Below are 26,273 nucleotides of genomic sequence, written 5' to 3'. Positions count from 1 at the left end.
ATTGGGAAGTGGGGCCAGGGGGACGGTAGGTGACACATACGGAGATGGATGGGGTAGAATAAATGGATAGAGTGGACTTCAAAGGAGGAGAAACAATTGGATGAAAATTAAATTGTACATAAAATACAATTCCCTCGTAACACAAATAGAAACACGATCGATGGTGCACACACACTAGAAAAATAGTGAAAGGACGGTCGTAAACTCGATCAATCGCATGTATCATTGTATGCGTGTGTACCCACCTTAATTGTTTCACTACTACTTTACCAATCACCAGAAGAACACCAGGAGAGATTAATAATCCATAAGTACTCCATAATAATATGACCAGTAATAGGGGGACATGAGAAAATGTGAAAAGCCATTGCTTCTTTCCCAACTAGAAAAAAAAAAATCACAATTGATGGCTTTCCAATAAAGTTTACCAAACCTATTCTGAATTCCTTGTACTTTGCAAGTCTCTAATTCTCTTTATGGGTGCTTCCTCTCACCCGCCCCCCCCCCCCCCCAAATATCTCCCCCACCATGTGAGCCCTTAAAACTTTTATACAGCCAGCCTAAAGTATTCTGTGAACAATTTTCTATTGTATCACAGGTATGTTAACTAGTTGACTGTAAGTTTTAACCATATAAATTTTTCTTAGTCTAATACTAGCATTACAATGGAATATTTACAGTGACTAACCTTATTTTTAATCTTTCTTTATAACAGAAAAATTAACTGAAGAAGTTGCAGCAACTTATTCTCATTTAAATATTGTCGGACTTGTGGGCTCCATTGACAATGACTTCTGTGGTACTGATATGACGATTGGAACAGATTCAGCATTGCACAGAATTATGGAGGTTATTGATGCAATCACTACTACTGCCCAGAGGTAATTTCTTTTTTATATTTTCAAAATGTGCTAACATATTTGTTTAAAATAAATGAATATGTAATTGGCCCTTCTTCACTTATTTGTGTTAATATCATTATGACAACTTAATGTATTCAAATAATAATGATCATGGTTATTCCTTTTAAACTGCTCATATAATAATAATGGACATGGTTATTGCTTTTGGACTGATTATTAGGAATACCGTTTAGTCGCTATTTAGCACTGCAAGTCGCTTAAGAAAGAATTGCTTTCCAGTCCAATCGTGTGGTTCCAAAGCACAAAAAGTTATTTATGTAAAAAGGGGTAACACGATGTAAGAGTTAACAATTACAGTAAAAAGCAATAAAATAGCACAGCCGATGCATACGCGTGCACACTGGTCCCAGTATACAGTCATCAATCCAGAAGTCTGCGGTCGCTAGAAGATGTGTGTACACTGAGGTCAGGACACAGCCTATATACCTTACAGGTTTCAGAGTTAACAAAGGGACAAATTGACAGGTTCTCATTGGTTCTTGCTTCTGGTCAATCTGGTCATTGATCAGTTCATACGGTGTCATCAGGGGTATGGCTCAGACTTCCAACAGTCACATTGTGTAGCTTCCCGCCGAAGAACTGGTTAATACTGGCTACAACACTGCATACAAGTTATAACATTCTATTCAATAACTCCCTATCATCCATAACTAGTGGACGCATGATGCGATTTCTGCTGATAGAAACTGATCTCTGCAAATAAACAGGGATTTAGTATGATACCAAACATGACATGTCCACTGTATTCTGAACCTTAGATCTCTTTTAAGTACATATTACATCATAATTATTAGCTAACAAATACCTTTAATAACTCTTGATTATTAACTATAATGTGTGGGAACCATTTTATATGTATGCGTTTGCATATGTGCGTCTGTGTATTGAAATAGCAAATATGTGTCTGTATGTATGTGAATACGCATATGAGCGTCTATGTGTACGTATGTGAATATACATACGAACGTCTGTGTGTGTGTGTGTGTGTGTGTGTGTATATATATATATATATATATATATATATATATAGTCCAAATAGGTCCACACTCTCGTCTTCAATAATAAATTGCTGGGGTGACAGACCCATATGGATCACAATAATCCTCTTCATGCAAAAGTAGAAAAAAAGGGGGGGGGTAGCACTCACCAGTCTTCTTAAAAACATTTCTTTATTACATCTCAGTAAAAATTTTACAGCATATCAAAATCCGACGTTTCGGTCCTGTGCATGGACCTTGACAAATAGTTCATCCCTATTCAGTGGGTAACCTCTCTGTAAAAACTTTTTTAACATGACAGCTAATTGCCTCTCCCTTTCCTCAGGTTTACTATTCACTCTGCATACTCTCAAAAATTGAGAGTATGGGAGACCCCTCACCGTGGGGGATGGATGGAAGCTTTGATATTTAAGCAATGTGTTTCTATCTGTAGGTTTCGTGTACAATGAGGTGTGTAGCATGTTATTATCTACCTCTATCTTAATATCTAAAAAATTAAGCTGAGGTTACCCACTGAATTTATTGCAGGAGGCAAGGTCTAAAGCTGTTAGACTCAATAGGGATGAACTATTGACACCCAAAGCACCTAAAGTTTTGACCAAGGTTATACCATGGGTTAATCAGTATAGTGTCAAGAGTAAGCATACTAACCAGGTGGCAAAAAAATTTTGGCCACTGGTCTCTACTGACCCAGAATTACCTATGCTTTACTCATCTAAGATCATGCCGAACTATACAAGGAATAGAAGCATTAAGGACTGGTTGGTCAAAACTGACATCACTGGTTTTAAAACATCTACCAATGAATCTACTGGTTTTTTGCAACGTAGGAAGGGTTGCTTTCGTTGCCTGGGGTGCACTACATGTAATTATTTGATTCCAGGAGAATTTATCTCCCACCCGTACACGGGCAAAAAATTTAAAATACAGTGGAATCTGAGTTGTACTTCCAGGTTTGTGGTGTACGTTCTGTCTTGCCCATGTCGGTTACACTACGTGGGCAAGACAGAACGTCAGTTCAAGGAGCGAATGGCTCAGCACAGGTCTGCTATCAGGGCGGCCCTATTGTCGGGACAAAGCGAACAGCCGGTGGCACGCCATTTTGCCAACTTAAAACACAGTATGGCGACATTGAGGTATCGCATTATAGACCATATCCCTGTGTCCATTAGGGGAGGCAATAGATCCAAAAAACTTTTACAAAGGGAAACCAAATGGATTTTCCGTTTGGATACTGTAGTCCCTAGGGGCCTTAATGAGTCATTAGGGATACATAACTTTTTATGATATGATGCTGAGTCTCCTTGGTTTCTAGCAAGGTGCGGATTGTGTATTAGGTATCAGCTTGGGTCATGTATAGGGCAGTTAATCCTTTTAATCCTTTTTGTTGTTTATAGGATTACTTTATGTAGCCCGCCAGCCATTATACAGATACACTAACACATATATTTGTTTTTGTCGCCTTATGATCTATATAGGCGGGGTTTTTTTCTGTGCTCTTTGTGCTTTATGTATATATACATTGTTATATCATTGCTACCATTGATGTCCACTAACAGACAAGAGGTGGCATTTCTATATGCAATATTTTTTGTATATTACAGGTGTGATCATTAGTATATAATGTTGTAGATTTGTGTATTATGTTTTTATGGTCATTACATGTTTGTCCTTTTTTTAATATTTTCATATTTCCATATGGTTACACAATGTATTATTGTCTTGCATTTTTGTGGTCGGGCCACAAGATGGCAGCGTGGCCACCTTTGTGCAAGCAATTAACAAACACTTATGTTTCACTGTTTCCATTTTCACTTCATTGCACAAGCATATTATTAGCACTTTATAGCGCTATCCATTTGTTGGCTAGCGCTGATGGTATATTAATTATTCACACATAGGAGAGTTGTTGCACTATTAAGTGACTGTATCTTCCTCCGGGCAGTGGATGACGTCACTTCCGGTTCGCGGGTGCCGCGACCGGATGTGTGGGGTCCGTTTACCGGAGGTGGGCAGATCAGCTGCATTCACTCAGCACAGACACAGGTATTTAAGACCACTGTTATTGTATGTTATTTATCTGTATGTTCCTGAAGACGGGGTCTCCGTGTCCCGAAACATCGAAATAATTAAACGCTCTTTGTGAAGTCTCCTGAGTGCCACTGTACCTATTGTGGACTATATATATATATATATATATATATATATATATATATATATAGTGTGTGTGTGCGTTATGTGCATCAGTGTATATGTATTGTGGATTCGCATTTGTGCGCATTGGATTGCACCGACGCAAAGTAGCGTCCTAGTAACACGTCATCCGACCATAGACGACTATATCGTCAGATAATAATTGTAAAGCGATCGTATCCGATTATTTGACTTGACATTATATAATAATAATGGGCATGGTTATTGGTTTTAGACTGATCATATCATAATAATGGACATGGCTATTGCTTTTGGACTGATTATATAATAATTAGCATGGTTATTGGTTTTAGACTGATTATATAATAATAATGGTCATGGTTATGGTTTTAGACTGATTATATAATAATGGCATGGTTATTGCTTTTGGACTGATTATATAATAATAATGGGCATGGTTATTGCTTTTAGATTGATTAATAATAATGGGCATGGTTATTGCTTTTAGACTGATTATATAATAATAATAATGGTCATGGTTATGGTTTTAGACTGATTATATAATAATAATGGGCATGGTTATTACTTTTAAACTGATTATATAATAATAATGGGCATGGTTATTGCTTTTGGACTGATTATATAATAATAAAGGGCATGGTTATTGCTTTTAGACTGAATATATAATAATAATGGGCATGGTTATTGCTTTTAGACTGATTATATAATAATGGGCATGGTTATTGCATTTAGACTGAATATATAATAATAATGGGCATGGTTATTGGTTTTAGACTGATTATATAATAATAATAATGGTCATGTTATGGTTTTAGACTGATTATATAATAATAAAGGGCATGGTTATTGCTTTTAGACTGAATATATAATAATGGGCATGGTTATTGCTTTTAGATATAAGGAAAAACAGATATGGGATACTTCTGCAGAAATAATTCACTTTGTCAGTCTATGTCAAAGGCCTTTGGTGCAAACAATACCACTTAATGCTGCTTTAAGTATATCTAACAATAAAAATGAATCTAATAATCACAGTACACACTTTTCACCATTTCTATTTTCTATTAATAAGTAAATGCAATATTAATATTTTGTCCAATAAGCATCAGAAATACTGTGTGTAAATAAAATATCTTATTCACCTGGAATAATTCACTTGGTGATTTTAGGGCCTGATTAGACTTGTACACAATCCCCTGCGCATGTGCAGGGCGGGAAGAGGGCAATGCTGGGCAGCGTTCCCAAAAGTGGGGACCTGTTGTCCTCGTTTTCTGCGAGTGCTGTGGTGCAGATTTACTGGCCTCAGCAGCGCAGGTGAGACGGCCAATCTGAGTAGCCTTAGGCATACTCAGATGGCCGATGCTGCCACCCATGGTTGTGACTGTGATCCAGTGCTGCATCTCTGGTCTCTGCACTTGCATCTGCCAAACTGGCAGGAGGCGTCTTTTGTCCTCAGGCGGCTCCTGCAGCATTAGCATATACGCACACAGCAGCTACGATCAAAGGCGCAGCTGCTGTATGCATAGTGCACATCTCTGAGTCAGGCCCCTAGTCACTAGCAAGTACTTTTTCTAAATTGCTTTGCGATCTCCACCGAGTTATCCAATATAGGACTTTCCAAAGGCTGTTTTTTAATTTGTAAATATTTTTTGTCGGAATCCACTACTGTTTTCTTTGAAAATGTTGGAAATTCTTTTCTCCTAGTTGTGACTAGAGATCCCTTTTAACCTTTAACCACTTAACTGACTATTTCTTCTTCAGTGTCCATAGGCTCCACAGGAAGACATTGGTATGTAGGTGATGGATCTGGAATCCGGACACCACGCAGTTAAAAGCTTTCAGCTCCCAGGATGCACTTGGTCCACTCTCCCTAAACCCCCCCAAGCCAGAGGCACCTCAATTTCGTTGGTGCCCGGCCGGAGTCGGTCACCATTTCGCAGGGGGCTGCTTAGGCAGCCCTTAAGCTTGTTATTTTTATGATTTCATTTTTAGTTTTATTTTCCTTCAACAGTGTGCAGCAGCAGACTGTCCGTGTAACGTCTGCGCAGCCGCTCCGTCATCCCGCCGTTGCCGCAACGCCAGTACTGATCTGGGGATCTCGGCGGGCTTACCGGGAGTCAGCGCTAGCCAAGGCTTCCAGGGAGGACCCAGACTGCAGCCGGATACTAAGGGGACAGGTAAGGCTGGTCATTGCACGTTAAGGCAGTCAATACCTCCGATCTCAAGGGACAGACCGGAGGTGGCTGAGTGTGGACGCAGGCTCTAGCCATCACCATCCACTAGACCACCAGGATCATTAGGTGCGGGAACCAGCGTCCCTGGGGTTAACGATCAACCAGGGGAGACAGCTTCCCCATTTCAGCGGCTCCTCAGCTCAGGGCGCCTTTCCTCTGAGGTCTGGCTTCCTTGAGCTGTTCTCCTCGGCCACGCCACCTCTGAGTTCTCTGGCGGCCATTTTCTTCATGGTGCAGTCGCAGCTCTCTCAGGACAGCGCGAGGTCCGGTCCCAAAACATACCTCTGCCTTGGGTTAGTGTATGTAGTGCTATAGCCTTCCAGACAAGGAGGGCCTGGTTCAGACCCGCTCGCAAGAGCACAGCGCTCGCAAGCGGGTCGATGGTCCCCCACTCCGGCGTGCGCATGCGCGAGACCCGTCCGTACAGGTCTCGCTACAAGATGGTGCGGCTGTCGATGTTGATTAACAGCTCGCCCCGTTTTGTAGGCGAGGGTGGCTATACAAACGCAGGCGTTCCCTAGTGATGTCAGTAGTGGACTTCCTGCTTTATTAGAGCAGGGAGTCCACTCGGGCTTGCGAGCGTCTACCACAGGGTCTCCTCGCAAACCTGATGGTCGCAATAATCGCAACGGGCTCCAGGCTACTTGCAAGAGCTGTGGGTGGTCACCCACAGCTTAGCGAGCGCCCTGAAGAAAAACAAAAAAAACACCCATCAGACCTGCGAGCTGCAGGCAGCGAGCGAGTCTGAATCAGGCCCTGAGTCTGTGTAGTTGATTGTAGTGCCAATTTGCAGTGTGAATTTTGCATTGTATGTGACTTATGCTAGAGCTGCCTGTCTGTGTCTTTTTTTTCCCTGTCAGTATATACCTATACCTTTCCTCTATTCTGCAATAATACAGGTGTAGTTAGGGTGGTTCTTATTTAGCGATTGCACAGTGCCATATTGTGAGTCAGACATGTCTGACAAGGGTAGCGAACACACTTCTGCGCCCATTCTGATATCTTGCAGTTTATGTGCTGCAGGTTTAAGTGAGGAGGATTTGGTTCGGGAGGGATTATATTTGAGGTGTTATAATCCTCCATGCACCTCAAACCTCCCAAAAAACGGTACAGTAAACCCCTTGGGCTGCCTTTTCTCAGGTCCTGGCCTCCATTGCGGGCCACCTGGTGGTCCCAGCTGTTTTTCTTCAGATGGGGTTACATCAGCGGACCATCATTCCCTCTCGGGGTCTACCTCAGATTATGCAGACTCCTCCTGTACCTCAACAGTCTGTCATTCCCTTACAGGGACTACCACAGGCTATACATCCATCATGGGAAGATGTTTTATCTACTTCAGTGCAGAGCCTGGCAGCTTCCTCTACTGCCTTTCAGACCATGTTTCAGGATGAGAAACCCCTGAAGCGAGCTAAGCATCCTGTGTTGTCATCTCAATCCACACAACTCTGAGTCTGAGATGTTATATGAGATTGCTGATGCCTCTAACCCTGACTCACCTCTACAAGAGGCGGAGACTAGGTCAAATATTAATATTCCTGCCTTGGTGCGTGCTGTCTGATCCATATTGGTAATAGAGGACGATGAGCCAGCCCCTCAATCCAAACACCCACAGTTTAAACAGGTCAAGGTGCCTTTGGCAGTATTCCCTGTATCAGATCAGCTAATGGATCACATGGCTGCTGTCTGGCAATCGCCTGGTAAGAGGTTATCAGTCTCAAAAGCGTTTGGCCTCATGTTACCCATTTCCTGAGTCTCATTGTAAAAAATGGGAATCGCCCCCTGCGGTGGATTCTCATGTTACACGTTTAATAAAAAGTTCTACACTACCTATGCCTTCCATTGCTTCCTTAAAGGGATCCTACAGCTAGGAAGGTGGAAACTTGCCTGAAATCAAAATACTCTCTTTCAGGAGCTGTTGCCCTCCCATCCATGGCTATCTCATGGGTAGCTAAAGCTATAGAGAGCTGGGCCGATGCACTTGAGGACTGCTTCCCCTCGGAAGCTCCTGAGAATCAGGTGTCATTGGCTGGCCACATTAGGGATGCGGCTGCATATATTGGTGAGGCTGCTCTGGATGCCAGTCTACTGACCGTGTCTGCTCGCCGTTCCCTGTGGCTGCACTCTTGGAGGGCGGATGCTGATTCTAAGAAAGGCCTGGAAGCCTTACCATACAATGAGAAGATCTTGTTTGGTCCAGACCTGGACAAGATTGTTGGCACATTGGCAGCATCGAAACCTGCGTTTCTGCCCCTTCAAAGGCTCAAACTTCTTCCTTTCGGTCCTTTCGTCCCCAAGGAAAACCCAAAGGGCATTCCTTTCCTAGACAGTCAGCTTCCAAGAAGGCCGCCATGCTTAAGAAACAGGCCTGGAGCACAAGATGCCCTGCTTCCAAACCAGAGGATAAGCCTTCAGCCTGACGGGACAGGCCTCCCTCTGGGGGATCCCAGAGTGGGAGGCCGACTTCTTCAGGTCGCCCAGTGCTGGTGTCAAACCAACAAGGATGCTTGGGTAAGAGAAGTGGTCTCTCACGGGTTAGCCCTCTCATTCCTTCGAAGACCTCCTCACCTGTTTTTCTGCACAGGCCCTTCTTCAGACAAGAACATGGCCTTACAGATCCAGAAAGCAATACAGTACTTGCTGCAAGCAGGGATGATTGTGCCAGTCCCTCTATGCCAGCGAGGGACTGATTATTATTCTACACTCTTTCTGGTGCAGAAGCCGAATGGGTCTCATTGGCCTATCCTCAACTCCCTGAACAAATTCCTTGTTGCCCAGGTTCAGGATGGAAACCCTACGTTCCATCATACTGGCTAAGGAACATGGGGATTTTATGGTATCGCTGGATATTCAGGACGCATACCTACATGTTCCTATAAAGCCCTCTCACGAGCGTTATCTCCGGTATACTACAGCAACACTTCCAGTTTTGGGCGCTATCCTTTGGCCTGTCCACAGCTCCAAGGGTGTTTACCCAAGTTATGGCTATCATGGCGGCCCATCTACGGCGTCAGGGTATCTGGCTACTACCATACTTGGACGACCTCCTCTGGTTAGCGGGTTCTCCAGAAGTACTTCGCCACCACCTACAACTGACAGTTGCTTTTCTACAGGCGCACCGGTGGTTAATCAATTGGAAAAAATCCTCCCTTATCTCCTCACAGAGGATGGTTCACCTGGGAACCCTTCTGGATTCTCAACAGCAGAGAATCTTTCTGACTTCGGAAAAGATCTCCACATTACAACTACGAGTTTGCAGATGCCTCAACAGCCGCCGGGTGTCAGTCCACTCAGCGATGCAAGTTCTGGGATCCATGATGTCCACCTTCAACATGGTAGAATATGCCCATTTTCATTCCAGGCCTCTGCAGGGGCTGATCCTCTTCAGGTGGAACAGATTACCCCACCGGATCAAAGCTCAGACAATGGTGCTCTCTCTCCGGAGGTGTGTCTGTCTCTTTCTTGGTGGCTACTGACTTCTCATCTAACCAAGGGTTGCCCCTTTTGAATTCTGGACTGGGTACTCCAAACAACGGACGCCAGTCTCCGGGGCTGGGCTGCAGTGACTGGTCCACACTCTTTTCAGGGCCGTTGAACAGCAGTCGAAGAAACCCTTTCAATCAACATATTGGAACTTTGAGCTGTGTACAGGGCCCTCAAGCTGGCCAAGCACATACTTCATGGAAAACCCATATAGGGTCAGTCCAACAACGCCACCACAGTGGCGTACATCAACCATCAAGGAGGCACTCTAAGTCGAGCAGCAATGACAGAAGTGTCACGCATTCTCACATGGGCAGAGTATCACCTCCCGGCCATTTCGGCAGCGTTCATTCCGGGAGTTCTTAATTGGGAAGCTGACTTCCTCAGCCGTCATGATGTACATCCAGGGGAATGGTCTCTTCACCAAGAGGTGTTTCAACTCCTAGTGGACAAATGGGGTCTCCCAGAGATGGACCTCAATCACAAATTACGAGTGTACAGGTCCAGAACAACAGATGCCGAGGCAACCTTGGTGGCTGCTCTGTTAGTGAAGTGGACCTTCCAGGTTACGTACCTGTTTCCTCCAGTCACCCTTCTTCCTCGAGTTCTTCGGAAGTTCAAACAAGACGTCATTGGTACTCAGATCTTCAGAGTCTCTCCATCGATACTCTGTTCCTGTTGCCTCAACGTCCAGACCTGTTGTCCCAGGGTCCTTGTCTTTACCCAGACCTGGATCGTCTGTCTTTGGACCTTAGGAGGGATGTCTCAAGAGCCACGCCGTCAAAGGATTCTCTCGCTCTGTCGTCAACACGATGCTTAGAGCACGTAAGCCAGCTTCTGCTAAGCCAGCTTCTGCTAGGATCTACCACAGCGTGTATCATACATATTTTCTATGGAGTCGTCCAAGAAATTACGACCCTCAGGTGTTTCGGATCTCGTCCTGACCTTCCTTCAAGCTGGATTGGACCTCGGTCTCTGCTTGGCCTCATTGAAAGGGCATGTCTCTGCTCTGTCAATATGGTTCCAGCGTAGACTTGCTCCGCTACTGGATATCCACACCTTCCTCCAGGGTGTCCTCCGGATTCAACCTCCCTTTGTCCCCAAAGTGGCTCTTTTGGATTTGGCGGTAGTTCTTCAGGCCCTCCAGGGTCCTCTCATTTGAACCTCTAGATTTGGTGGAACTCAAGTGGTTAACAGCTAAGACTCTTTTTCTTCTGGCGAATGCATCCGCCAGGAGAGTGTCAGAGTTGGGGGCGCTCTCCTGTCACTCCCCTTTTCTGATATTTCGCCAGTACAGGGCTGTGCTTCAGACTCGCCCTGGGTTCCTTCCTAAAGTTGTTTCTAGTTTCCATATTAATAAGGAATTATAGACCCAGCCTTTCAATCACCGGACCTGTCTGCAGGTGAGGCCTCTTTGGATGTGGTCCATGCCCTCAGGATTTCTGTTGACAGTACAAGTTCCCTCCGAAAATCGGACTCCTTATTTGTGCTCTATGGATTTCACAAGAAGGGATGGCCAGCCAATAAACAAACATTGGCTAGATGGCTTCATATGACTATCTCAGAGGCGTACATCCAGGCAGGCCTGCCTGTTCCGGCTTTTGTTAATGCTCATTCCACTCGGTCTGTGGGTCCCTCATGGGCAGCTTGCCGTGGTGCCTCGGCTGTTCAGCTGTGTAAGGCGGCCACGTGGTCTTCTGTCCAGACCTTTCTAAGATTCTATGCCTTTGATACCTTCACCTCTCAGGATGCTTTCTGTGGGCACCGGATTCTCCTCTCAGCGCAGGAGCGTCCCCACCCTGCATCCTGGGAGCTGAAAGCTTTAATATGCGTGGTGCCCGGATTCCAGATCCATCACCTACACTCCAAGGTCTCCATGTGGACCCTATGGACTTCGAAGAAAGAGAGTTAACAAAGGTAAGTTCTTACCATAACTCTAATTTTTTTCCCCACAAAACCGCTCAGAAATTCTCGTGTTTTTTTAAAATTATTTAACAAAGTTTAAAAAGTATTTTTAATATATCTAAATATTTTACATCTAGGGGGGATTTGCACCGCCTAACCCCCTTAGGCTCCCATTATAAATTAACTTCCATCTCCTACTATTAACCAACCCCCTTGGTGGTCTTAAATCCTAATAACAACACACACACACACACACACACACACCCCTTAGTGGTAGAAAAAAAAAATATCCGTTTTATAAACCAACCCCCTCTCCTCGTCCTCCCCTGTGACCATTGTATTTGAACACCCCCTGCCTCCCACCCCTACAGCCTCATATTGTTTTTATATTACACCACCTTCATCCCCACTGATGCTAGATGACCCTATGGGCATATACCCTCCCCCACAGGCAGAACGGAGCGTGTGTCGTCCCCCCTGCTGCAGCTGATTCCCTATTCACACTATGATCATTAGCGCGTATGCCTCAGAGTGCCATTCTGGGACACGATTCTGAAAGTAATGTTGGTGGTCACAGACCGCCGCATCACTTCCAGTGGGTGCGGGGAGTCAGCAGAGATCCATTCTGCACTTGTGCAGAAACTATCTTCTCTTCTAAAGGGGGGGGGGGGGACACTGCGGCCTAGTGCGGTCACATGTGATATGACCTTGCCAGCTTAAGCACTTGCTACATATTTTATTGTACATGTCGTGAGCAATCTTTTAGGTGTGACCTGGAACTATATAGGGTCACTAGTTAGTCCAAATTAATACTTAGGCCCAGATTTATCAATGAGTGATATTCTTGTTAACATTGTTTACTAATCTTAAATGGTGCTCCAACCAATCTGCTCCTAACTGTAATTTTTCAAACACATGAGCTGATTGGTTGGAGCACCATTCAAAATTAGTAATAAATGATAACAAGAATATCACTCGTTGATAAATCTGGTACTTAATATCTTAGAGTAAATTAATTGTAAAGAGTACAGCCTTGGGCCTGATTCAGATTTGGGAATGGAGTAATGGTGCATACACACGGGCCGATCGTCAACGATAACGATATCATTGAACGATCTCCCAAGTGTGCTAGATCGATATCCAGCACACCAACAACCCTATAGTAACCTGGTCGATATCGACCAGGTTGGCCTGTATGCACGGTCGATAGACGATATTGCAGGTCATTGGTGGGTTGGAGGCACCGAAAAATGCACGATATGAATGATAACGATATGATCGTTATCGTTCATATGGTGCATTTTAATCGTACCGCGTGTACGCACCATAAGAAACTCCTTGGCTGGAGTTATAGCAGACTCCTAAGTGCAAAATAGATTTTCGGGAAAATGTCAGCATTAGACCGGCGTTAAACCGAAGGAAAACAGAAGGTGAACATTTCATCAAACACAACTAAAGTGCTATTAATACTACATATGGACACCTATGGAGCATCAAGTGTGAGTTCACTACCTCTTCACCACAAACACCTGCTGCCTGCATAACCAGGACATGCAACACTGAACTCCTTGTTTGATCATTGGAAAGACATTATCTCACTTGCTACTATTTGTGCTGCCTATTTTTTTCACAAAAATACTAAATTCTTATTTATACCAATGCAAAGTAACCTCTAAACCTTGCATATACAGTTTAATTTACCATTGCTTTTGCCTAGCCTCACAACTTTATACTTTTTTTATTACTTATTTTCAAAACACTTTAAATCACATATATTCCCCTCAATAAAACAAACAAACAAAACACTTCTTTGCTCATCAAGCACACGCATTCACCAACAGTGTTCTTTCACCAGCATTTTTGAAAAACCTTCAACACTGTCGTTCTCACACATACACTATTCTTACCTCATCCACACCTTGACCATGTTTTCTTCAAATTCTCACTTTACTCAGTGCCTACCTAATCCTTTATTCTGCCCCCTGTTCCCACCTCTATCCTTCCTCACTAGTCTCCTCCCCTTCTCTCCCCTCCTCTGTCTGTATGCCTCCCATCTGGTTCCCTCCTTCTCCTCTCCCGTTACTCCTCTCTCATTCTTTTCTCCCCCACAATGGTCCTACTACCCAACCACTAAGCTGAGCACCCACCCTCCTCTACCTATCACTTCACCACACCTTCATCTACATCCCGCTAATCTCCCTCCCTTTCCTACAAATGCATTCCACCTCTCTTGCCTATTGATCACTTCATTCCACTCCTGCCTCCATGATCTCACCTGTGCTGCTCCCTACCTCTGGAACTCTCTCCTTCTCCCTATCAGACTCTCCACCGCTCTACAAATCTTCAAACAGGCTCTCAAGACTCACTACTTCAAAGCCTTCCAGCTCTCATCCTAGCCTGCTGCTTACATGCTTCTTCCTCACTGTCTACCCTATCTGTGTCACCCCTGTCTGTCTCCCCCCCTATAGAATGTAAGCTCTCACGAGCAGGGCCCTCTTCCCTTATGTGCTTTTCCTTCCCTCACTCATACGATCATCTACTCAAAACTCTCCGCAAGGGCACTTAACACTTGGTAGCTGACGCCCTACTGCTTTTTGAGTGTTAAGATTACTGCAGCAATGTTTATAAACTATGTTCTTATTCTGTATTGTTTTGTACTGTAAGTCGCTGTTTTATGAGTTTACACACGTATAGATTTTCTGTCCAACCATCCATCTAGTTGATTGGTTGGAATGAAAATCTGGTAAGGCATGAAAGCAAATGACAATCAGCAATTTGCTCCCAAATGCCGGAAAATGCAGAAAAACTGTTTTTTAACAAATTGTTTAGATCAAACATTTAACAAACTTGTCTGACGACCATTTTCATCTGTTTTCTGGCATTTAGGAGCAAATTGCTGATCATCAGTTACTCCCATACCTTACCAGATTTTCATTCCAACAAATCAACTAGTTGGATGGTTGGACAGAAAATCTTTACGTGTGTACCCAGCCATAGACTGCTTGTCTGTATTAAATCATAACCTACAGTGCCTTGCAAAAGTATTCACCTCCCCTGGCTTTTTACCTTTTTTGTTACATTACAACCTGTCATTTATTTATTTTTGTAATCAGAATTTTATGTGATGGATCTGCACAAAATAGTCTAATTTGGTGAAGTGAAATGACAAAAATGTATATAAAAAAGAATCTTTTTAAATAAAATTTCTGAAAATTGGCATATGCATATGTAATCACCCCCTTTGCTATGAAGCCCCTCAAAAGTTCTGGTGCAACCCAATTACCTTCAGAAGTTACATAATTAGTGAAATGAAGTCCACCTGTGTGAAATCTAAGTCATATGATCGGACATTATAAACACACCTTTTCTGAAAGGCCCCAGAGGCTGCAACACCACTAAGCAAGAGGCATCACACCATGAAGACCAAGGAGCTCTCCAAACAAGTCAGGGACAAAGTTGTTGAGAAGTACAATTCTGGGTTGGGTTATAAAAAAAAAAATGTCCAAATCTTTGATGATCCCCAGAGCACCATCAAATTCATCATCATCAAATGGAAAAAACATGGTACTGCAACCTGCCAAGAGAGGGCCGCCCACCAAAACTCACAGACCAGGCAAGGAGGGCATTAATCAGAGAGGCAGCACAGAGACCAAAGGTAACCCTGAAGGAGCTGCAGAGTTCCACAGCAGAGACTGGTGTATCTGTGCAGTCTGACCACAATAAGCCATACATTCCATAGAGCTGGGCTTTATGGAAGAGTGGCCAGAAAAAAAGCCATTACGTAGTGATAAAAATAAGAAGACACAATCTGAGTTTGCCAAAAGGCATGTGGGCAACTCCCCAAATGTATGGGGAAGGTGCTCTGGTCAGATGAGACTAAAATGTAACTTTTCGGCCATCTAGGAAAATGCTATGTCTGGCACAAACCCAACACAACAAATCACCCGATGAACACCTTCCCCACAGTGAAACATGGTGGTGGCATCATCATGCTGTGGGGATGTTTTTCAGCAGCAGGGACTGGGATTCTGATTCGAGTCGAGGGAAAGATGGATAGTGCTAAATACAGGGATATTCTTGAGCAAAAGCGGTTTCAGTCTGCCTGTGATTGCAGACTGGGATGGAGGATCACCTTCCAGCAGGAAAATGACCCGAAGTATACTGCTAAATCAACACTCGAGTGGTTTAAGGGGAAACATTTAAATGTGTTGGAATGGCTTAGTCAAAGCCCAGATCTCAATCCAATTGAGAATCTGTGGTCAGACTTGAAGATTGCTGTTCACAAGCGGAAACCATCCAACATGAAGGAGCTGGAGCAGTTTTGCCTTGAGGAATGGGTAAAAATCCCAGGGGCAAGATGTGGCAAGCTCATAGAGACTTATCCAAAGCGACTTGCAGCTGTAATTGCCGCAAAAGGTGGCTCGACAAAGTATTGACTGTAGGGTGAATAGTTATGCACGCTCAAGTTTTCTGTTATGTTGTCCTAAATGTTGTTTGATTCACAATATAAATAAAAAAACACAACTTCACAGTTGTAGGCATGTTCTGTGACTGAAATGATGCACATCTTCAACCAATCCATTTTAATTCCAGGATGTGAGGCAACAAAACATGAAAAAAGCAAAGGGGGGGTGAATACTTTTACAAGGCACTGTATATCCTTAAAAAAGATAATTTAAAGTTGCAGATTTCAATATAATTCTACCTCTTTTTTACAGGGGAATCTTCATGAAAGTCTTCGTTTTTTTTTTGTACTGCATAATATGCATAAAGTCTATGCCTTATAGAATTGTGAATTTGAATACTCAATTTATATTTTTGTCCTTAAGCAATCAAAGTTTAAAGTGTGTGAATCCGTGAACTTTGGGCCTGATTCAGACCCACTCGCGAGCGGCTGTCCGCTCGCAAGTGGGTGAATGTTCTGGACTGAGCATGTGCACGACGGAGGGAGCTCCGTCGTGCGCATGCGCCAGACGCGACGAGCGAAGGAAAGTCCTTCGCTCGTTGTGTCTGATCAAAGGGGGCGTGCTGTCGATGTTGATTGACAGCACGCCCACTTTGGTAGGCATGCCGGGGGCGTGCCTCCCTGACGGGGGCGTTCCCACGGGAACGCCTCCCGTCAGAAGCCGGCCCACTGACATCACTAGTGATGTCAGTGGGAGTGATTTTGGCTCTGATAGAGCCAAAATCACTCTGGAGCTTGAGGTTGAAAACCTCAACCGCAGGCTCCGGCTTGCAGTTTCGATGATCGCGATGGTCAAGACCATCGCGGCCATCAAACTGCACGCTCGTATAGCCTGTGGGTGGTGACCCACAGCTATACGAGCGTCCAGGAGGACGCTCCATTTTCATGGAGGCCGGCCCTCATTCAGAGCGTGCGCTCTGCTCAGAGCGTACGGCTCTGAATGAGGGCCTTTGTTTGTACCTGATGCAGAGTCCAGCTGGCCATGTACCAGACCAATTTTTCTCCAACCATCCAACTAGTTGGTTGTAATGAAAATCCGGTAATGTATGGGGGCAAATGACAATCACAATTTGCTCCCAAACACCAAGAAACGGGCGAAAGCTGCTGTTCAGACAAGTTGTTCAAATCAAACAGATTTAACCAACTTCTCTGAACTATATTTTTCGTGTTTTCTGGTGTTTGGGAGCAAATTGCTGAATGTCATTTGCTCCCATACATTACCAGATTTTTATTCCAGCTAAAGTCTCTAAACCAAAGTTTCTTCTGTGTGATAACTTTGTTAGCATAGTTAATATTAGTAACACACTATTTTTGATGTTGACATTTAGTTGTTGTTAAAGGACAAACCATAGATTTGGAGTTGTCCTGCTGTAAGGGTGATTAGTGGTACTCATCATGGTGCCATATTAGTGTTAGGATTGTTAACACAGTTATTGGATTGTTAACACATCCAGAAACACTTTCTTTATTATATTTTTCCAATTTAGTATTCAAATAATAAATTATGTTTCCGCTAATACTCAAAACTAGTGATATATATATATAAGGAGAGAGAGAGTATAAATGAATGGTGCACTCTGGGTGTGTTTTGGAAAGAATAGTATATGCTTAGTTTATTTTTATATCCTTCTAATGCTTAGAACACAACTTTTATTAGTACTTTTAGTAAAAGGATGCATAATCTGTCATAATATCAGGCAAAATAGAAATATAAAACAGAAAAATATGTGGGAGAGAATAGAAGTTTAGTGAATTAAATTCTGTTTGCTGCAATGGTGTCCTCATCCCGTTCACTTATGGCAGATATTATTGTTAGAAGTGAGTTATATGCCTATGGCAATTGCTACAAAGAAAACAAACAACCCCAAAAATGTATTTGTGTTTGTTTTTATCTCTGTTCAGGGGTGTGTGTCAGATATTCCTTGATTTGTTATTGAATACATAGGGGCCTAGTTTGTATTCTCATAAATAGATTTCCCACAAACAATGTTGTTTTTTATTTGAAGGTTTAATTATTGCAGTGTCAGGTAATTGTATACACAAATTATTCCTTCTGTGGCACGTTCTCTCCAGAGGGGAATAAATGATGATTATGAGAGTGTGTTTTTGTATGAAATGAAAGCTCTATTGTCAGAAATAATATTGTTGTGTGAAAGACAAGAATCATTATATCTGAGATTGGAGAATATAAGTAATTAAAAACCTTGATATAAAAACACCAATCTCATATAAAAATATAATTTCATAAACACTCTTCCCCTCTGGAGAAAAACTGCTACAAATATAACAAGTGTTTGCTATCACCACTTAATACTGTTGCAATATTTTATCACACAAAATTGTGTAAAGGTATAACAAGCACATAGGAGGATAACATGAATTACAAATTTTCACTACATTTTTCGCACATTTTCTATATTTTATATTTCTATTTTGCCTGATGATATTATGACGGATTATACATCCTTTTAATAAAAGTACTAATAAATGTTATGGTTTAAGCATAAGAAGGATATAAAAATAAACGAAAAATAAACTTTTCTTTCCAAAACACACCCAGAGTGCGCCATTTATATACTTTCTCTCTTCTTATATATATATATATATATATATATATATATATCTCAAAAGACAAAAGTTATTTAGCTTTAGTACAAAAGAATATATCTACAGTATATCAATATGATTATTTTAAAAAGTACAGATCAGCACATTACTAGGAAATAAACAGTGAGATCGACTGCCTCTCACTTAGTGCACAGTCACACTGTTCACCTCTTGCCGCGTTTGGTAGCTTAGTAGTAGATTTAACAATTCACTGACTGGTGCATCCTCCACAGCTCAGTTGGTGTCCGATCACAGTGCCAGTCTGAAACAAACATGCTCCATCTATATTTGCCATTGATGTTTCAAAATTGTGTCGGAGTCTAAGAGGCCTATTCATCATCACTTAATTTTTACAAAAGAGGGTGAAAATGAACAGTTTTCCCTACTTTTGTGAAAATTAAGGCTCATTGCTATTCATTAAGCATGTAAAACAGGAGATATCACTGGTATCCCCTAGTTACAATTCTGCCCTGATAATTTGACTCTGCAAAAAGAGCAGCTATTCGGAAGTCATACTTTTGTTAGGGAGGCACAATGAATGCCTCCAAAACATTTTTTAAAATCTCAGCAAGTTTAAAATATAATTATCTCTTGTGATAATTCTGTACTGATGAATAGGCCTCTAAACCTGTTAATTTTACATAATTGAGTAGCCTTATTTCTTTGCCCTTGATGTTGATATATTTTCTCTATGTAATACAGAATGTTTTTCTTTTTAGTCACCAACGGACATTCGTGTTGGAAGTCATGGGAAGGCATTGTGGGTAATGAAAACTTTTACATTTTTATTTTTTCTTCTCCTTTTTTTTTTTCCTCTTTCAAATGTGTAAGAAAGGTTAATAATTTAACACATTGTATACACAGTCTTGGAAAATTCTAAGGAACAAACTCCAGAAAAATGGGAGCAGCAGGTACAAGAGGAAAAACAAAACTAGCACTCATGTTCCTGTCCTGATGAGCTCACAATACAGTATAAATGTTTTTTTATGGGAGACATGCAACATCAAAAGATAATGTATAATATATCACAAACTTAAGTTGTGTGCATAGTGATAAGTGACATAGTCATAGATGACAACATTGTCAGTGATCTTACAGTTAAGACTCATGCATTTCAAGTTACATTGGATGTATGTTAAATTTAGATTTTTGTTTAGGGGGATACAGATGTGTCCTCATACATCTAGCCTCAATACCCGCACACTGTGACTTGGCTGGATTGAGACTGCTAGCGACGGGCGTCTTTTTCCGTCAATAATGCATCTAAGTTGCAATGTGGCGTGGCTAGAACACACCTGCAGACTGTGCTGATTAATTTCATATGCAATACTTGTATTTCTGTGTGCACCTGGGTCTGTATATGAACCACAACAGAACTTGTAATGGAAAAATCTGTGGCTGCTACATTACAGCACTTCGTATACAGATTCAGAGACTAAGTCGCACTCGGATATACAAGTGTTGCATATCAAATTAATCAACACAGTCTGCTGAGGCAGCCTCGTCGCATCATATTGTGAATTGGATGCTTTTTTGGCAAAAAAGACTCAAAAAAGAGACCTCCGGCAGTCTCACAGGACCTCTTGATCTTAGATTTTTACATTTCACAAAAACAGCCCTAACATTTGACCAAGGGTGTTTTCTGAAAATGTTTGACTATGGAAATTGCATGGCTGTATTATATTTTATGCACCCAATAGCAATGGTTATGGATGAAATGACAAAGCACACTAATTAGAAGGGGTGACCATGTAATGTAAGAACAGCTTGGGTTGGCAGTGGTACAGAATGTTTTGGAAAGCAGGACAAAGAATATGCGCTGGAACACATGAAAAAGAAAAATATCTGAAAATTAATGGAAGTGGAAGCTTAATATAGTTCTTAGAGGGGTGAAGAACAAATCTGAGTAATACAGAGTCATTAGGAGCCATGAAAGTCTAGAGTGGTCATGAGTAGAGGTCGTTAATGAGTGGAGGTAATACTAGAAGAAAAGTTGACAATGTGTTGAGCAGCAGGTAAATCTGATAGCAGGAGATTGCAGTAACCAGAGTGAGGGAGAAAACAAGCATTTAAGTTTGAACTGTGACTGTGGAGCCAATTGCCCAAATTTTGGGAATATTCAAAAATAAGAAACTGTAGGTTTTAGTATGTTGTTCATACAGAGTGTTGGTTGTCTGAAACTAATTTCTCAGGCTATCCAGGTATCACACGAGTAATGAGTGTAAAAGCGTTGCACTGCAAGGTTCTTCTCCCTACCAGCCGCTTGGTTACAGTGGACACTACCGAGCTGCGGAACAGGTAGTTTGATGCATGCTTACATCATCGCACTACAGATGAATCTAGCTGTGGCTGCACCTAAATAGTGCATGCAGTTGTGACCCTCACAGCTCATTATAGGTGTAATATGTCTAGCCCCTTTGCTCCCTGTTCACTGTTCCCCTATTTATGTCTTTATTGCTGCCTGCACTGACCTCAGCCTGAACACTATAGATAAGCGCCTGCCTTGTGCACTGTCTAGATTGTGGTACTTGTTTAACCTTCCCTGGCCTGTGTGAGTCACTGCGCTTTTACCTATTTGAACATTCCTCTTCGTGTGCATATATTTATCTATCAAGTATACTGTAACTTTTTTGTTTTCATTTCTGGGACCTTTTGTTTCTATTGTGTCTGCAATATTTTCCTGTTCCAACTGGTTCTAGACAAAGCCTCTACTAGAGCATACACATGACCTGGCTTCTGTTTTGGCTTCACACCAGGAGAGTTACCTTTTTGAACCATCCCTAAGCCACATTCCAGATCAGGACAGGACAGACTGAAATTAGTGGTATTTTCTAGTGACAAAGGGTCTGATTCAGAGGCGCGCACGAAGTGACCGTATCTGCTCTTTTTCACACCGCGCATCCTCACAAGGCCGAACAAGGCATATTTACTCGGGTTTGCGGGGCTACTGACAGTAGCATGGAAAGCAGCTGGATATACAGAAATATCTTTAGAAGTGAACTTTGGGCGCCTAACGCACCTTCCGTGGCCGCAGATAAATCGTCAAAAAATGGTATTACCCTTAAATACTTCTGAATATATAGTGATATGTAATATTTCACAATTCAAGTGCGCTGGTGTCATACAAGTGTACAAAAAAGACATAGAAATAACAAATACTTCTGTAAAAACAACTGTAATGCTTTGTAAATTCAATATATGCCAATCGGTTTCAGCCGATGGTGATCCGGTTTATATGTAAAACAAAGATGTTATACAAAACATGGGCCCTCATTCAGAGCCGCACGTTAACAACAGTACGCTCGTTGCGTTCCGATGTTGACTAACCGCGCATGCGTCGGTGTTACACTGCGCATGTGCGTACGGCAGATTGCGAGCTTTTTTTCTCTCGTTCCTAAAATAGCGTACAGGAAGTGACATGTCAAATGTGATTGACAGAACAGGGCGTTTTTGGGTGTTGACGGGGGTGGAGATGAAAAAACGCAGGCGTGGCGAGGCGTTTTTGGGGCGTACATACATTAGCAAATGCGAACGTCAAATGTGTTCGGACCGTCTCATACGTCACTGGAACATCCGCTTTCCCTTCAAAATGCTCGCACAGCTTAGGGTCAGGATTACTCGACCACATTGGCGATGGCCTTCTCCTCCGTCCCGGGACTCAACGATGGTGCTGCGATTAATCGCGGCTGGTCAGTAAAGTAATTAGTGTTGGATTGAAAACCGGCTTGGTATGTGTTTGGAAAGCAGTTTATTGGGATAGCACAAAAGCGTACGCAGGTGGAAATCAGAGCTGCTAATGTCATGATTACACAATCAATTAGCGTACATTTTTGGTGTTTTATTTTGGCCACAATTTGTTGGTTATGGCCTATTGTAACAATAATGTCATCATGTTTTAATTAGCTCCCCTTTTTTTGGGTTTACTGTGGAATTTGCATCGCTATGTGATTTTTTAAACGTTCCTTAAAGAGGCCTTTTTTTTTTTTTAAGAGGGTCAGTTTTTGCCTTTAGGGCCAGGATTAAATGTAACCCATTTGGACAATAATGTCACAATACAATGTCAGTTTTTTTGTTTTAAATTTATTGTTTAAACACAAACAAATTGGCCTAATATTTTGTTGCCTTTTTTTTGTGGCAAAGATATTTGTTAAAAAAAAAAAAAAAAGCCATAACTGGTAACATAAACGTAAATACCAAAATTAAAAACATTTCACAAGAAAGGAGAGGGAAGTTTTGACCAGAAAGGAATATGAGCCAAGCACAGAAGGAGTGTGGGAAAAGTCGCCATTGCTGTCACCGTTTTCTCACCCGTTTGGCTGGGTGAGGGTGGGCGCCAGACCGGGTCCGGGATGCCATCGGGCTGGCCTGTCCAGAGGCAGATGTTGTGGCCTCTGGACTAGGCACAGGGCTAGGCACATTTGGAGGATTGGCTGATGTTGTGCCAGAGGTGGAGGATCCGGATGTTCCGGCAGGAAGGGAGGTCGGCTCCACCATGTGCTGGCGAACGAGCTGCTCCAGGGCATCGGCGATGCGGATGTTGGCCCTGGTATTTTCCGCCAGGGCCTGAGCAATGGTCACGTTGGCCGCAGCATTTTGCTCCAGGGCCTCAGCCACCCGTATCAGACTGGCGTCCATCCTGCAGAATCTCCGTATGGAAATCCGATTTAAAATTGAGTTCTGTGAGGAGGCCCACTGCCTGCGAGGGGGCACGCCCTGGACTGGCTTCTGCAGGGTCCTCAGCCGGATGTACTGGTTCCTCCCCTGCAGAGCCAGCAGAAATTCTGCGGCCAAGGCTCCCCTCTGGAGCAGACTCATCCGCCTCTGTCTCTGTTAGGAAAAATGCGAAAAGACTCACATTAGAATCTACATATTGGCACAATAGCATTTCAGAGTTGGTGACATCACAAGACTTACCTTGGCCAACATGAGGAGCCGCAAAGTCTGGCATGTCCGTATCCATGTTGGACACGCCAAACACCTCCACAGCCTGCACACACCCCTGTGCCAGCTCTTCTAAGTCTGTCAACTCCAATGACACAGGGGTGGGACCCCCACCTGTCCCCCTTGCATGCCTAGCCCTGTCGGCAAGTTTTTGCTTGAGGCGATATTTGAAGTCTGCCCATCTGTGGAATGAAATTGGAACCATTATCCTTTTTTTTACAATGGGGTTTGTTTATAGGATGGGAAAGTGTTTACTTACCGCCGTTTGACATCCCGGGCTAGACGGACATAATCACCCACCCTATTGACAGCAACGGCGACCTCCTCCCACATTCTCCACTTCTGGCTTTGGCTCATATTCCTGGCTGCCTGGGGCAGGATGTCAACGCACTTCTGGATCAAAACCTCCATCTCCTTGCTTGTGAAATGTGGCTGCCTTTTTTTTTTGGCAGCTTTGGCGGGTTGACTGGGGCCAGCAGTCTCTTCCATGTCATCCTCCTCACCTATTTGGGTAAATATGCAGATTTATCCACTTCACAACTTGCACAATATTATGTTTTAAAAGAATCATTGAGACAAAATGCATGAAGGCCTTACCGCCGGAATTTTGGCCATTGTTTCCCTGGTCTGAAGCCATGTCTCTGCTTCCAGAATGAAATCAACCAGAAATTAAATGTGATTTCGTGACGTATTTATACATGCGTCCTTAGTTTGCGGCCGCATCATTGATTGTGCGTCCCTATGATTCCTCCTTAATTTGTGCGGGAAAATAAACACTATTTATGGCTTGGTGTGTGTGGAGTCGAGGTTGCGTTGTTGGATTGTTGGCGGTTAAGTTGGTTGGATTTTGTTGTTTGCGGTTGGAGGATTTGGCGGTGTTTGGATTTTTTTTGGTTTGCTACAGTTGTTTTTGTTTTCCGTTCGCATTTTTTTGGTTTATTTTTTCCCATCGTTTCCTGATTTGGTAAGTTTTGTGCAGTCTAATTTGTGGCCAATTGGTGTCTACTTCTGGTTTTTTGTTTGATATTTTTTTTTTAACACTAATTTCATCTATTTTAGTTTGTTTTGGCTTTCGGACCCAAAGACCTTTTTGAGGGAAATCTTATATATTCGATTTTGGTAAGTCCATTATTTTTCTTGCATTTGCGAAATAATTAACGCATTTTTGACTGTTGGTGTAGTGACTTGCATTTGCGAACTAATTAACGCATTTTTGACTGTTGGTGTAGTGACTTGCATTTGCGAAATAATTAACGCATTTTTGACTGTTGGTGTAGTGACTTGCATTTGCGAAATAATTAACGCATTTTTGACTGTTGGTGTAGTGACTTGCATTTGCGAAATAATTAACGCATTTTTGACTGTTGGTGTAGTGACTTGCATTTGCGAACTAATTAACGCATTTTTGACTGTTGGTGTAGTGACTTGCATTTGCGAAATAATTAACGCATTTTTGACTGTTGGTGTAGTGACTTGCATTTGCAAAATAATTAACGCATTTTTCGAGGCTTATTCATCATGTAAACCAGTTTTGCTTTTCCCTTTTCCATTTTTGGGGTCCATTTGACCCCTATTTGACGTACGGTGTGCAATGTCGTTTTCATCGATGGCCAAATGTGTGTTTCGCCTATTTTATGTGTTGGCTTGCACCAATTTGACAAACATAAAATCACCCTCTAAATTTTTGATGTCTCATTTTTGGCTTTTTTACAGTTTATACGTATCATGACAATACCCCGGCATGTAAGCAGCTATGGATGGTATCATAAAGCTAAGTTGTTTTATGTTACTTTTGGGGTGGCTCAAAAGCCTTACATTGTAAACTTTGAATTTCAGGTAGATCTGGGGCGAATTGTTCTGGCCCTGCTCCCGGAAGACGACCAACCTCAAACTCGTCCCAGGCGTAGGCATCGTAGGCATGCAAGGCCCCAGATATTTCGAACACGTGTCACCCTTTTTGGAATGCCCGATGATGAGGTTTTAAGACGCTACCGTCTACCTCCCAAAATCATCATAGACACTCTCTCATTAATAGAAAGTGATCTTGAGCGGCAAATTGACAGTCCAACAGCAATACCACCACTGACGCAATTTATGGCGGTGTTACATTTCTGTGCCTCAGGATCGTTTCAAACAACGGTGGGAATAGTGGCGGGCATCTCCCAATCCTCCTTTTCCCGGATCCTGAGGGCAGTGATGGAGGCACTTTTCAAGCACCTCCATCATTTTATTAAAATGCCTTTGGATATGGGTGCCCTTAGTGTGGCCAAGGCCAATTTTTACCAAATAGCTGGCTTCCCACACATCATAGGGGTTGTGGATGGTACTCACATACCACTTCAGCCTCCAGCACGGCTGGAGGCAATATTTAGAAACCGTAAACACTATCACTCCCTGAATGTAATGGTGGTATGTGATGCCTCCCTCCAGATCCTGTCCCTGAATGCTAAATTACCAGGAAGTGCTCATGACTCCTTCGTCATCCGGCAATCAGGGATATGGCAGAAATTAACCAACCTACAAGCTGGTGATGCGTGGCTTCTGG

At 42.7% G+C, this 26,273-nt stretch overlaps 1 protein-coding gene across 3 annotated transcripts in view; it reads left to right on the top strand.

Moving 5' to 3' along the window:
* The window catches only part of PFKL (phosphofructokinase, liver type), a 238,173-nt gene that overhangs the window by 39,612 nt on the left and 172,288 nt on the right, over nt 1-26,273 (top strand). For 2 of the 3 annotated variants that reach the window (XM_088451029.1, XM_088451030.1), the window contains exons 5-6: nt 716-881; nt 19,507-19,551. In XM_088451029.1, coding sequence (XP_088307155.1) covers nt 716-881; nt 19,507-19,551 — 211 coding nt within the window. Of the gene's footprint in view, nt 1-715; nt 882-19,506; nt 19,552-20,979; nt 21,086-26,273 lie in introns of those variants that run through there. The other variant, XM_088451031.1, reaches the window with a different exon arrangement.

Source organism: Taudactylus pleione, unplaced genomic scaffold (genome assembly GCF_031769625.1).
Source record: "Taudactylus pleione unplaced genomic scaffold, aTauple2 ptg000536l, whole genome shotgun sequence".
NCBI classification, from domain to species: domain Eukaryota; kingdom Metazoa; phylum Chordata; class Amphibia; order Anura; family Myobatrachidae; genus Taudactylus; species Taudactylus pleione.
This window is presented reverse-complemented; position numbering and strand designations above follow the sequence as displayed.